General features: G+C 56.3%; 1 protein-coding gene across 1 annotated transcript in view; it reads left to right on the top strand.

Moving 5' to 3' along the window:
- The window catches only part of MYO15B (myosin XVB), a 32,208-nt gene that overhangs the window by 7,413 nt on the left and 10,550 nt on the right, over window positions 1-14,245 (top strand). The window contains exons 15-32 of the mRNA XM_070395415.1: window positions 1,050-1,175; window positions 3,951-4,028; window positions 4,248-4,363; window positions 4,447-4,492; window positions 4,635-4,759; window positions 5,174-5,291; window positions 5,489-5,652; window positions 8,633-8,726; window positions 9,354-9,410; window positions 9,676-9,733; window positions 9,961-10,091; window positions 11,758-11,853; window positions 11,952-12,187; window positions 12,610-12,788; window positions 12,970-13,042; window positions 13,490-13,642; window positions 13,882-13,982; window positions 14,085-14,161. Coding sequence (XP_070251516.1) covers window positions 1,050-1,175; window positions 3,951-4,028; window positions 4,248-4,363; window positions 4,447-4,492; window positions 4,635-4,759; window positions 5,174-5,291; window positions 5,489-5,652; window positions 8,633-8,726; window positions 9,354-9,410; window positions 9,676-9,733; window positions 9,961-10,091; window positions 11,758-11,853; window positions 11,952-12,187; window positions 12,610-12,788; window positions 12,970-13,042; window positions 13,490-13,642; window positions 13,882-13,982; window positions 14,085-14,161 — 2,028 coding nt within the window. The remainder of the gene's footprint in view (window positions 1-1,049; window positions 1,176-3,950; window positions 4,029-4,247; window positions 4,364-4,446; window positions 4,493-4,634; window positions 4,760-5,173; window positions 5,292-5,488; window positions 5,653-8,632; window positions 8,727-9,353; window positions 9,411-9,675; window positions 9,734-9,960; window positions 10,092-11,757; window positions 11,854-11,951; window positions 12,188-12,609; window positions 12,789-12,969; window positions 13,043-13,489; window positions 13,643-13,881; window positions 13,983-14,084; window positions 14,162-14,245) is intronic.

Below are 14,245 nucleotides of genomic sequence, written 5' to 3' on the forward strand. Positions count from 1 at the left end.
CCCGACCTCAGCTCCCTGCTGCTCTCAGGTTGCCTTCCTTATAATTGATAGCACTTGTGTCCATGGCAATTCCATTGTATATTTACTCACTGACCCTCCTGAGGGAGACTGGGCCCTCCTCGAAGGGTTTCAGCCCTGTCTCAGCGCCTGGCACATGGTTAAGGGGGCACTAAATATTAAATGCATGAATATCTGTGCCAGGAATTGTGCTAGGGATAAAAAGGTGAGCAAAAATAACCCAGCCCCTCCCTTAGAGCCTGCAGTGTAGCAGGAGAGAGGTGTTAACACACACGCAGAGCACACACACGCATACGCTAAGCCACACCTGCATGGCTCGGTGCATGGATGTGCAGGGCCACGAGAGCACGTGTGCAGCTTGGGCCTCCTCTGGCATGTGAGGCCGTTTAAGCTAAATACACCACGACCCCGCATGTAAGGTGACGCCTTCCCATTTTCCCATTTCATTAGAGGCTGAGAATGATGATGAAAAACAATGATAAAGTGCTCGAGCGTGACATTTCACTGATCAATATAATCTTAAAATAAAAGTATTAGTATGTAGGCCTGGCCGGTGTGGCACGGTTGGAGCGTTGTTCTGTACACCTAAAGGTCACGGGTTCAATCCCCAGTCAGGGCACACACCCAGGATGCAGATTCAATCCCCAGTCAGGGTGCAGAGGGAAGGCAACCAATGGATTTTTCTCTCACATCAATGTTTCTCTCTCCGTCTCCCTTCCTCTCTGAAATCAATTAAAAAAAAAAGGACTGGTGTAGAAACACCTGCAGCTGTGCGTGCCCGCAGGCGTGATCTGCACCTGTCGTAAGGTCCCCGCACCTTTAAAGTGATCGGTGTTTATTGACGGAGGCGGTTTCTGTGTGTGTGGAGCTGTGTCTTTCTCAAACAGCACTTTGTTGTCCAAACAGTCCCTGGGAGCGAGAGAGGCGCCCTTCACAGGGGCTCAGATTCGCAGCGAAGCCGCCTCGGTTCACTGTGGCACCTGGGCACGGGGCAGGGAAGCAGGGCCTGAGGGCGCCATCTCTCTTGTCAGGCCACCGACCACACCTTCCTGCAGAAGTGCCACTATCACCATGGCGACCACCCATGCTACGCCAAGCCCCAGCTGCCCCTCCCCATCTTCACCGTGCGACATTACGCAGGGACCGTCACCTACCAGGTACAGGGTGGGGGTCAGGAAGGGCACTGGGACCCTGATGTTTCCTTTCGGAGCTGAGTCACCTGACAGACAGGTGACAGGAGCGGGGGAGGGGAGGCCCCTTCCAAGGCTTGGCCATCTTTGTTGTAGAAGAAAAAACACAAACGACGCCAGAGCTAACCCAGACAAGAAACAAAAGGAGCATGTCAACCATAGCTCCCAAACAGCCACATCAGAGAGAGACACATGGCGATTGAATAAAGAAAATATAAAACTCTATTGAAGTCACAAAAGATTTAAAAATGGAGGGACAGCCCAGCTGGTGTGGCTCAGTAGTTGAGTGTCAACCTATGAACCCGGAGGCCATGGTTTGATTCCCAGTCAGGGCACATGCTGGTTGCAGGCTGGTTGTAGGGGGCGTATGAAAGGCAGCCAATCAATGATTCTCTCTCATCATTGATGTTTCTCTCTCTCTCTCTCTCTCTCTCTCTCTCCCTCCTTCCCTCTCCCTTCCTCCCTAGAATAAAAAATAGATAAATAAAACATGGAGGGACAAAAAAAAGAATAAAAAATATATATAAATGGAGGGACAAACCATGTTCATTTGGGGGAGCCTTAATATTGTCCATTCTTTCCCATTTAATCAATAAAAGTAGTGCAATTCCAGACAATACCCCCCTGGGAGGAGGAGGAATGGGTTTTGATGAAATTATTCTAAAGTATCATCTGAAAAAGAAATGCATGAGACTAGCCAAGAAAATATTGAAAAGCAGAAGGTTATGGAGGAATTTGTTCTAACAGATATTAAAACATATTTCCAAGCTCCAGTAATTAAAAGAGTATGGTGCTCACAAGAAACAGAGCCATCCATGGGACAGAAGTCAGAGCCCCAAACAGACCCCAGGGTGTATAAAGGAGCCGGGCACATGACCAAGGTGGCCTTAAAAATGTCATAAACTATACACTACATACATTTTACCATCTTAACCATTTTTAAGGGTATGATTCAGTGGCTTTAAGTACATTTACATTATTGTGCAGCCATCACCATTGTCCACTTCCAGAATTTTTTTTTTTTTTTATTTCAGAGAGGAAGGGAGAGAGAGAGAGAGAGAGAAACATCAATGAAGAGAGAGAATCATTGATCAGCTGCCCCACACTGGGGATTGAGCCCAAAACCCAGGTATATGCCCTGACTGGGAATGGAACCATGACCTCCTGGTTCATAGGTCAACGCTCAACCACTGAGCCACACTGTTTGGGCTCCAGAAATTTTTCATCATCCCAGCCCCTGCTAATCAGACTTCCTGTTTATAAAGTTGCGTATACTAGGTATCTCATACAAATGGAATCAACACACACACACACACACACACACACACTTATCACACTAAGCATGTTTCCAAGGCTCGTCCACATTGCAGCATGTGTCAGCCTCCTTTCTTTTATGGAGGAATAAGATTGCATTGTGTGCACAGACAGCCCTTTGTCTGCCTTTCATCTGAGGATGGACACTTGAGTTGCTTCTACCTTTTTGGCTGTTGTGACTAAAGCCACTGTGAACACGGTGTGCAAGCATCTGTTCGGTCTCTGCCTTCAGTTCTTTTGGGTCTCTACCTAGAATTAGAATGGTTCGATCTTAGGGTTGTTCTCTGTGTAGATGTTTGAGGAGCCGCCAAATGGTTTTTCCTCAGCAGCTGCACCATTTTATGTTCCCACCAGCGTGTAGGAGGGTTCCGATTTCCCTACATCCTTGCCAAAATGTGTTATTTTCTTTTTTTTTTAAATGCATTTATTTTAACGCTTCCAGTACCTGGATCTTGGGTAGATTCCTGCTGGGGAACAGACTCCATGAAAGAAGAATGTGTTCCTCCTTGGTTCTCTTCCTAAAGCACATTTTTAAAAATATATTTTATTGATTTTTTACAGAGAGGAAGGGAGAGGGATAGAGAGTTAGAAACATCGATGAGAGAGAAACATCGATCAGCTGCCTCTTGCACACCCCCTACTGGGGATGTGCCCGCCACCAAGGTACATGCCCTTGATCGGAATCGAACCTGGGACCCTTCAGTCCGCAGGCTGACACTCTATGCACTGAGCCAAACCGGTCAGGGCAAAATGTGTTATTTTCCATTTAAAACAATTATAGCCATCCTACTGGGTCTGGCACTGTATCTCATTGCAGTTTTATTTGCATTTCCCTTGTGACCAGTGAGTGATGTTGTGGGTCTTTCCATGAGCTTCCGGGCTGTTTGCATAGGTTCGGAGAGATGTCTGCTCAAGGCTTTTGCCGGTTTTTTGAATCGAGTTGCTTTTTTCTTGTTGAGTTGTAGGAGCTCTGGCTAGTAATCCCTTATCGGCTCTGCAGTATTTCCTCCCATTCTGTGGGTTGTCTCTTTGCTCTCCAAATAGTAGTTTTTGATGCACAAAAGTTTCTAATTGTGCTGAAATCGAATTGAACTATTTTCCTTTTGGTGCCTGTGCCTCTGGTGTTACGTTCAGGAAGTCATTGCCAAGTCCAGTGTCGTGACGCTTTCTCCCTGTTTTCTTCTCAGCGTTTTACAGTTCCAGGTCTTCCATTAGGCCTTTGATCATTCGCTTGGAGTTAACTTTTGTGCCTGGTGTGAGATAAGAGTCCAGTTTTATTGTTTTGTATGTGGGTTTCCAGTGTTCCCAGCACAGCCACCTAAAGAGACAAAGGCGGCCTTTAACTCCGAGGGGAGAGGCAGAATATCTGGCAAAGGGACCGGCCTCCACACCCTTGGCTTCCCCCCTCCCCCACGTTGTCTTTTGCAGGTTCACAAATTTTTAAACAGAAACCGGGACCACCTTGACCCTGCCGTGGTAGAAATGCTCGCCCAGAGCCAGCTCCAGGTGCCCCTGCCAGCCCCCCAGCCCTGCCCCTCCGCACTCTGTCCCCTCGTTCTGCCCTTCTTGCCTGGACACTCTTGCTCAAGGGGCTTGCCCCCAAGGCCCTGGCACCTGGGGCCACGGCCTGAGCTGGCCAGGGTCTGGGTGCTGTGGGCTGGTCCACCCTGGCTCCCCCGGGTGGGGGCAGGCTGGGCTATGGACAAGCCTCCTCTCTCCCCACAGCTGGTGGGCAGCCTGTTCCAGGAAGCAGAGCCCCAGGGTGGGGGAGGGCAAGGCAAGCCCACCCTGGCCTCTCGATTCCAGCAGTCCCTGGGGGACCTCCTGGCCAGGCTGGGCAGGTGAGAGCAGTGCCCCCAAACCAGTGGCAGGGAGTTGGGTGGGAGCCTGATCTGTACCTCAGTGACCCCCCTCCACCTACCAGGAGCCGTATCTACTTCATCCAGTGCCTCAACCCCAACCCCGGGAAGGTGAGCTCCCCCGCACCTGGCCCAGAGCCCTCCCCCCTGCCCTGCCCTCCTCCCCCGCTCCCCCTCCATGTGCCCTGCCCTGCATTTCCCGAAGCTGAAGCCCCTGACTCCACCTCTTACTGGCTCTGTCCCACGGCCACAGCTTCCCGGCCTCTTTGATGTGGGACACGTGGCCGAGCAGCTGCGCCAGGCGGGCGTCCTGGAGGCCGTCTGTGCTCGCAGTGCCCACTTCCCTGTGCGCCTGCCCTTCCAGACCTTCCTGGCCAGGTAGGGTTCCAGGATGGCGGCAGCCAGGGGCCCATGCACTTCAGGGACAGGACACACGAGAAAGGCCCCCCAGAGTGACTGGTCCTCCTGGGGTTCCTTCCCGGCAGAGGTGCACAGCTTTTCCAGGGACCTCGGGCCTGGCATCCGACCCTTCCTCTGTTCATTCTTCTCTCCCTCCATCTCTCTCTCCTCTCACTATTCACTGTCCGTCCTCCCCTCCATGCCTCCGGGAGTTCACTGCCCCTCCTCCATTCAGCAAAACTCTCCCAGGTGCCTAGCACATAGTAGGTGCTTTCCAAATCATTGTCGAATGACTTAGCGACTGAATGGACACCTGGAGGCTCGGGTGTCCAACAACTGTGGCGGGAGGTTTATGCTGTGCCTGCTCCAGCCTTGACTCTGTCCTCCCGGCAGGTTCCGGACCCTGGGGACTGGGGAGCAGGGAGAGCCCTCTGACCGGGAGAGGTGTGGTGCCATCCTGAGCCAGGTGTTGGGGGCCGAGTCGCCCCTCTGTCACCTTGGAACCACCCAGGTGCGGGGGGAGGGTGTGCCAAGGGGCAGGCCTGGCTAGAAGGGGGAGGAGGATTTGGGGACAAACCCAGGGTTTGGTGGTCCTTCTGGGTGGTCGGGAGATGGGCTGGGGCTGGGTGGCAGGTGTCCTGGGCACCCCCGGCTGGAAGGGAGGAGGCACCCACACTGGCCTGCTCCAGCCCACACCTCGGCCCCCAGGTCCTGCTGCAGGAGCTGGGCTGGCAGCAGCTGGAGCAGCACTGGGCCCAGCGGCGCGCCCAGGCCCTGCTCATCCTGCACCGTGGGCTCCGGGCCTGCATCTCCCGCCAGCGCCTCCGCTTCCTGCCACGGATGCAGGCTCGTGTACGGGGGCTCCAGGCCAGGTCTGCAGGGGTGGGGCGAGGCCCTGGGCCTTTTCAAGGTGGTGGGGCAGGTTGGGGAGACATAAGGCCTCAAGGCCTGCCCAGTGCCCCATCCCATCAGCACTGGACTCTCCTTACAGCATCCCTGCCCATAGCCATAATCTCTGCTTGAAGACCCCAGTCACAGGACACTCATGATCCGTCCAGGCCCCCAGCCTGCAGTCTTGACGCCTTGAGTGTCCTGTTTTCTAGTCTGCTCTTCACTGTGCAGCAAGAATGATCTTTTAAAAGCATGAGTCGGCCCTAGCTGGTTTGGCTCAGTGGCTTGAAGAGTCATGGGTTCAATTCCGGTCAAGGGCACGTACCTCAGTTGCAGGCTCAATCCCCGGCCCTGGTCGGGGTGCGGGAGGCAACCAATCCTGTCTCTCTCACATCCATGTTTCTCTCTCTCTGTCTCTCCCCTCCCTTCCACTCTCTCTCAAAATAATAAACAAATAAACAAACAAACAAATAAATAAAGGCACGAGTCAGACTTAGGCCAGACTTTCACACTCCAGGCTCTGCGTTTCCTAGTCCTACACTTCCCCCTCCCCTTCCCCCTTCTCACCTAATAAACTCCCAGCGCTCCTCCATCCAACAGCTCCTGATGGACCTTCTTCTCCATCCACCCGGGATGCTGGTGGCACAGAGGTGAAGGCCGGGAAGGTGCCTCCCAGGCTAGCTGGGGAGTCAGATGCAGAGGGTAAACCAGCACCAGTCACCCCGAAGGTGCTTGCTGAAGCGCTGAGAACAAGTGAGGGCAGGGACTCCAGGGAGCCTCCGGAGAGGGGGCACCCGTCACCACTACCTTTTTCCAGGACGTTTCCATCACCAACAGAAACTGTACCCATTCAGCAATAACCCCCCTCTCCCTGGCCTCCAGCCCTGGTAACGGCCAGCCTACTTCTGCATCTATGAATTGCCTGTTCTAGACCCTTCGTGTAAGTCGGCCCCTACAGCTTTCTTCTCTGTCTGGCTTATTGCACTAAAGCGTGACGCTCGCAAGGTTCATCCGCGTCGTCACGTGTATCAGGACTTCATGTCTTCTTTATGGCTGAGTAACGTTCCCTCGTGTGGACGGACCACGTCCCGTTTGTACACGCATCCTTCGGGGCTCATTCGGGTGGTTCCCACCTTTTGGCTGTTGTGGATGATGCTTCAGTGAACATGGGCGTGCAAGTGTGTGTTCAAGTCTCTGCTTCCAAGTCCTTTGGGTCCATCTGAGGAGTGAATTGCTGGGTCACGTGGTAATTCCATGCTTAGCTTTGTGAGGAGCCGCCAAACTGTTCTTGCAGAGTGGCTGCCTCACTTTATGTTCCCACCAGCGGTATAAGAGGGTTCCGGTTTCCCTACTTGCCAATACTTATTTTCCTTCTTTTTTTTTTTTTTTTAAATAATTGCAGCCCTCCCAGGGGGTGTGAACTGGCCTCTCACTGTGGTTTTGGTTTGCATTTCCCTGAGACTAATGATGTGGAGCTCTTTTCATGTGCTTGTTGGCCATTTGTGTATCTTCTTGTTGTAATGTACTCCTCGAATCACACAAGGACGCCTCAAGAAGTCGAATTAAAGGGTCACATTTATTGCAAATTCGGGACTATGAGGGGGCATTTCGCGCTCCCAGATCTGATAGTGATAAGATGGCCGCAACTCCAGACTGATATAGGCAAAGATCACAAAGGTATTGATTACATCCCAAAGTTTGGAATGAGGAACCTGGTTTGCAAAAAAAGCAATTTACAGAAGCAGAAGCAGCATGTTATGTAAATTATAGTTTTGGGGTCTCCGGATCACTGAATTGACAGAAACACATTATCTAGAGCCCTCGGGTCTGGAATGAGGAACCTGGTTTGCTTGGGTCTCCGGGACACTGAGTCAACAGGGACACGTTAACTGGAGCCCTCTGACCTTGGGATAATTGTGCTGTCCTTCCCAGATAAAGGAAAATGTGCTTTCTAAGACCAGTATGACCACAACCAATGGGATATGCACATTATAATCAATAGGGTATTTAATCGAATGGGATTGTTGCGGCCAAAGGTAAACTGAGTGTGGGGGGGGGTGTGTGTGAAAGGATTAAGGACAGACAGATAAGAGAATGAAAGCTGGGTCTCGGTGGGACGCTGCTCCCTGATGAGGAGACAGCGCCAGCGCCCACAAGCCGTGTCTTTATTTTATAGCAGATGCCACGAGGCAAAGTAGGGGCGTGATCACGTTGTCTACAGCATTCTCGTGAGTTCCAACCTCACTCAACTACATGCACCTGAACTCTAGCACAAGGCACGTGGGGCCACGTGTTTGGACCATAGGTTCAAGCTTAATTGTGCTGGGAGGGCCCTGCCTTCCAGCTGGGACTTGCACGTGGCAATGAGAGGACCCTGTCCTTTCATTAGTCCGAGGTTTGAACCTGGCCAAAACACCGTAACTGCGCCCCACGTGGGATGATTTATATAATTCAGAAAATCAAAATAGCTTTTCTATTGTTAAACAAAGCAAATAAGTACAGAAGCCAAACAGCAGGGTTAAAGTTAAACTATAGTTTCTACCTGAGATGATTGCTACCGTACTTCATTCTGTGGACAAATGTGTACTTAAATCCTCTGCCTGCTTTTTAAATTGGGTTGTCTTTTTGCTGTTGAGTTTGGGGATTTTATTTTTTAATATTTTTTTTTTTTACTGATTTCAGAGAGGAAGGGAGAGGGAGAAAGAAATAGAAACATCAATGATGAGAAAGAATCATTGATTGGCTGCCTCTTGCACGCCCTACACTGGGGATCGAGCCTGCAACCCAAGCATGTGCCCTGACCAGGAATGGATCTGTGACCTCCTGGCTCATAGGTTGATGCTCAATCACTGAGCCACACCGGCCAGGCGCCTCGGGTCAGTTCTTACATTCTTGTCTTGGCGTGGAGGATTCAGGCACTGGGTGTCAGCTTGGGTTCCCCACCCCTTTCCCGGCCTCCAGGAAGCGGTACCTCCGGCGCCGGGCGGCCCTGGGACAGCTGAACACGGTGCTGCTAGCGGCCCGGCCCCTGCTCCGGAGGAGGCGGAGACTGCAGGTGAGGTGGCGGCGGCACTAGCAGCTCAGGTAGAAGCCAGGCATCTTGCTGGCCAAGCTGGCTGAGTCCGACAGTGCCCAGCCTCCGAGGCCAACCTCACAAGGCCAAGGCCTCAGGCCATTGCTGGCTGAGCTCCTCCCACTTCTGTCTGCCTGGCCAGGGTAGGCTGGGGCCTCAGGAGGCCATTTGCCTTCCTTCATCCCTGCCCCTGCCCCAGGCCCCTGTCCCCTCCAGCCCTCCTGGGGCCCACCTGTTCCCCTCTCTCGCCTGATGACTCCTAGTTGAGGCCATAAAGCAGCTCAAAGGTCAGTACCCACGTACTGCGCCCTCCCTGGCCCCTCCCTGGCTGGACTTTGCCCCCTGAGACCATTCCTTCCTGTCTCCCTGCCCTCCTACCCTCTCCTCACTGCCCTAACAGCCGGGCAGGGCCGCCCACTGAGGCTGGTGAGGGCTCCGGGGACCGGGTGCAGGCAGCTGGCCCCTCTGGGTCTGTGCTTGCTCCTCTGTCTGTGTCGGGGCCTCCAGGGGCAGGCGGGGCGGCTGAACTGCCTCGCTGGGGAGGGGCTGCTGGGAGGCTCGAGGTGGCTCCTCTCAGGACATCGGCTCCCCCTGCATCTCCCCTGACAGCTTGGGCACTGGTGTGGCTGGCACGGCGGCGGGTCCTCCGAGAGCGGGCCAAGCATGGTAGGTGGCGGAAGCTGGAGGGTGGTGCTGGGCTATGGACCCGATGAAGCTGGCTCGGCTGAGGGCGCATGTGGGTGTGTGGGTCCTGTCCCTCAGGGGCATGTGTCGTGCCCCCGAGAAGGGGCCTGGGTGCCCTCGGTGTTCCTCTGAGGGCTCCTGGGCCCTGTGTGTGCGCCCAGGGTCTTTGGAGGGCGGTCATAGACCTGGGGAAGGACGGACCCCGGGTGCCGGGCCTTCCCCACACGGGTCAATGCCCCTCCGGCAGGAGCTGGCGCGCCTGGAGATCCCGGCCGAGCTGGCCGTGCTGCTGAGGAAAGAGGAAGGTGAGTCCTGCTTGACGGGCGTCACTCTTCCCATGGCCCCTCCCCAGCCCCTCCATTGTGGGAGAGGGTCCGTCCCTGTGGTCCCTCCCTCTGCGGCTCCAGGCCCCTGGAGCTCCTGGTCCGGCTCCCTCTGCACGGGGCTGGGGTGATGGTGAGGGCTGGCGGCGGTACCAGAGCCAGGCGTCTGACCTGGGCACCTCTGGGCCGCCTCCCGGTGCTGTCCCCAGGCCGTCAGCACACGCTGGCCCAGAGCATCACTGAGGCCAAGCCCCCGGAGGTTCCTGCTCGGCCCAGCCTGACCCTGCCGCCGGACATCGACCAGTTCCCCTTCTCCAGCTTCATCTCCACCGGCTTCCAGGTGGGCCCCCCAGGCCGCAGCTCTCGCTGGCTGGAGCCCCTACCAGGCAGCGGCTGTCTATTCCTGTCCCCACCCCGCCTCCTCCCTCTCCCAGCCTGGGGCCTGTGGACACAGCTGCCTTCCTCGGAAAATATTCATTGAACCTAAATGACTCACTCCCCGGTGTTGTTCACTCTGTGAAGCCCCGCCTGTCACACCTGGGCCGGCCCTGCCGCCGCTGCCGTGTGTTAAAGCGTGTGTGACGGGTGTGTGACAGCCGGGGACACTGTCCCGGCTGCAGGGTGCGGTTCAAAACTGCACACAGAACAGAATCTCAATGTGTAGAAACAACAGCGGGGGCGGGGACGGCTGTGTTTGTGCCGAGAACTAGGAAGTAGGACTAGAGAGAGAGGCCAAGACACTAACGGGCTGTGCCCGGCGGTGCAACGCGAGGGGTGGTTTTTATTCTTTATCCTTTTCCAGGTTTTCTGAGTTTTCTGTGTGCGTGGGCATCAATTTTGTAATCAGAACAAGCAATTAAGCCTCATTTTAAAAATATATTTTTATTGATTTCAGAGAGGAAGGGAGAGGGTGAGAGAGAGAGAAACATCAATGATGAGAGGGAATCGTTGATGGGCTGCCTCCTGCCTGCCCCACACTGGGGATCGAGCCCACAAGCCGGGCAGGTGCCCTGATCGGAATCAAACCGTGACCTCCCGGTTCTTAGGTCGACGCTCAACCACGTGGGCCAGGCTAAGCTGCGTTTTTTTTTAATTTTTATCTTTAATTTCTTTATTGGTTAAGGTATTACAAATGTGTCCTCATCCCCCCATTAACCCCCCAACCTCGCCCCGCCACTCATGTTCTCACCCCCCTGTTGTCCATGTCCATTGGTTAGGCCTATATGCATGCATACAAGTCCTTTGGTTGATCTCTCCCCCTTACCCCCACCCTCCCCTACTTTCCCTCTGGGGATTGATAGTCTGATCGCTGTTTCTCTGTGTTTGGATCTGTCCCTGTTCATCAGTCTATGTTGTTCTCTATAATCCACAAATGAGTGAGATCATGTGGTATTTATCTTTCCCTGACTGGCTAATTTCACTTAGCATAATGCTCTCCAGTTCCATCCATGCTGTTGCAAATGGCAAGAGTTCCTTCTTTTTTACCGTAGCGTAGTATTCCACTGTGTAGATGTACCACAGTTTTCTAATCCACTCATCTGCTGATGGGCACTTGGGCTGTTTCCAAACCTTAGCTATGGTGCATGGTGCTGCTATGAACATAGGGGGGTATATGTCCTTTCTGATTGGTGTTCTAAGCTGCATTTTATTTTATTTTATTTTTTTAAATATATTTTATTGATTTTTTACAGAGAGAAAGGGAGAGAGACAGAGAGAAACATCAATGAGAGAGAAACATCGATCAGCTGCCTCCTGCACACCCCCCACTGGGGATGTGCCCGCAACCCAGGCACATGCCCTTGCCCGGAATCGAACCTGGGACCTTTTAGTCCGCAGGCCGACGCTCTATCCACTGAGCCAAACCGGTTTCGGCCTAAGCTGCATTTTAATGAGGGTCTTCCATGCCAGTCCTTCCTTCTCCCTCCCCCAGAGTGCTGCTCCCTGGGCTCCCCAGCAGGTCAGCAAGGCCAGCTGCTCAGGCGCTGGGTCGCCCTCCTTCCTTGCAGGAGCCATCTCTGCCCACTCCTGGGCAGCTGCTGGACAAGCCGCTGACCCGGCTGGACGGTGAGAACCCTCAGCATGCCCTGGACATCAACAAGGTGGTGAGTGACACACCAGGGAGGGGACAGGGCAGGCCTGCTCCTCAGTGCGGGCTGGGACCACGGAGCCCCACATGCCCTGCCCTCGCCTGGCCCCACAGATGCTGCGGCTCCTCGGGGAGGAGTCCCTGCTGCCCTGGCAGGAGCAGACCATGGGCACCTACCTGGTGAGGCAGGGGCAGCACCGGCCGGGACTGCGAGACGAGCTCTTCAGCCAGCTTGTGGCCCAGCTGTGGCACAACCCCAACGAGCAGCAGAGCCAGCGCGGCTGGGCCCTCATGGCCGTCCTGCTCAGCGCCTTTGCCCCGGCGCCCGCCCTGCAGAAGCCACTGCTCAAGTAAGAGGCCTGGCAGCTGGAGTCCCAGGACAAGGGGCTCAGGTGGAGGCCGGTGGGGTGGGGGGTCAGGTGGAGGCTGGAGGGGGGGGGTCAGGTGGAGGCCGGTGGGGGGGGTCAGGTGGAGGCCGGAGGGGGGGGGTCAGGTGGAGGCCGGTGGGGGGGTCAGGTGGAGGCCGGTGGGGGGGGTCAGGTGGAGGCCGGTAGGGGGGGGTCAGGTGGAGGCCAGTGGGGGATCAGGTGGAGGCCAGTGGGGGATCAGGTGGAGGCCAGTGGGGGAGGGGGCTCAGGTGGAGGCCGGTGGGGGGGTCAGGTGGAGGCCAGTGGGGGGTCAGGTGGAGGCCAGTGGGGGAGGGGGCTCAGGTGGAGGCCGGTGGGGGGGTCAGCGGCCGCCCCACCCCCACAGCCTAGGGCTGTCCCCACAGATTTGTGTCAGACCACGCCCCCAGCGGCATGGCAGCGCTGTGCCAGCACAAGCTGCTGGTGGCCCTGGAGCAGGCACGGCTGGCCCCTGAGACCACACGTGCCCACCCCCCCACTCAGCTCGAGTGGACGGCCGGATGGCGCCGAGGCCGCATGGTGCTGGACGTCTTCACTCTCAATGGTGATGCTGCCTACAGTGGAGCCAGCCTGCCCCTCATGCTCCCTGGACCCCCTCCCTGCTTCACCCCAACATCCTACTCTCCTTCCTGTCCTGCTTTTGGGCCCCCTTGGGGACAGCAGCCCCTGCCCGCCAGGGTGAAGGCCGCCGTCTCTCACTCTTGGTCCCCAACCCGGTCCCGCAGACGAGTGCTTCTCGGCAGAGGTGGAGTCCTGGACTACGGGGGAGCAGTTTGCTGGGTGGATTCTGCAGAGCAGGTGCGGGGGCCTGGGATGGAGGGTGCAGCCAACACTGAGCGTGGTCCCGTCCTCCTCAGGAGCCCCCCATCCTCCCAGCCCACTCTCCCACAAGCACCTCCTGCAGCTGCCCCGGCCCAGGGCCAAAGCCTGTGCCCCGCAAGGGGGGAAGGGGCGGGGCAAGTGGGCAGGGTCCAGACGAGATAGGCAACAGGAGTGGAGATGACACCTACGGGCCGGGTTCCAATTAAGTAGGTGAATGAGTACACGTGTGCGTCAGAGCTGACAGGTAAGTGGAAGGTTGTGAGTTGTAACCTGTCCGTGCAATCTGGAGCCTTCACCCAGGGTCCTGTCCCCTCCGCAGCCCTCACCCTTGGCCCCCCTCAGGCCCTGGCCCTTCAGGGATGGTCACCTGCCCGGCTGACCACACCCCTAATGCACACCTCTGTCCCATCCAGAGGCCTGGAGGGGCCCCCCCCGTGGCTGGTCCGTGTCACTGCACTCCGGGGACTCCTGGCAGGACTTGGCTGGCTGTGACTTTGTGCTGGACCTGATTGGCCAGACCGAGGACTTGGGGGACCCTGCTGATCCCCACAGCTACCCCATTGCCCCCCAAAGCTTGTAGGTGCTGCCCTAGCACCCCTGTCCCCGGCCTGCTCCTGTCCCTACCCTGACCCCACAGCCACTGTATCACACCTGGTGGTTACAGGGGCTCACAGACCCAGTCCCCCCCTACCCCGACCCCTGCAAGCCTCTTCCCCCTCCGTTGGACACCCCCCTCAGCAGCTTCTACACCTGGCCTCAGCCAGGCACTGCCCGCAGCCAGGTGCCCGCTCAGTTGGGCCCACTATCTCCCGCAGAGCCGAGGACATCCCCCCCGCCCCCGGCGTCCAGGCCCCCTCACTGTGCCCAGGTCCCCCTCCAGGCCCAGCCCCGACACTTCCTGGCAGGGGCCACACAGGTAAGGCTGGGAGTGGGCACACTGAGGCTGGCAGAGCTGGGAATGGGGGTGTAGGGAGCCCACACCCCAGGTGGTGACACTGCCCCTCCTCCGGCTCCACAGGGGAGCCCCGGGCCTCAGGGAACCTGGATAGCTACCTGGACCACATCTTCGAGCCGGTCCTCTCCCCAGGCCTCAGCGTGAGTATCCTGCACACATACCCTACCCCACCCCACCCCACCCCACCCCTGCCCCTACCCCACTGGGGCCTCTGCTGCCCCTCC

The sequence above is a fragment of the Myotis yumanensis genome, unplaced genomic scaffold (assembly GCF_028538775.1).
Source record: "Myotis yumanensis isolate MYYU_CA2020_CCGP unplaced genomic scaffold, mMyoYum1.0.hap1 SCAF_16, whole genome shotgun sequence".
Lineage (NCBI taxonomy): Eukaryota > Metazoa > Chordata > Mammalia > Chiroptera > Vespertilionidae > Myotis > Myotis yumanensis.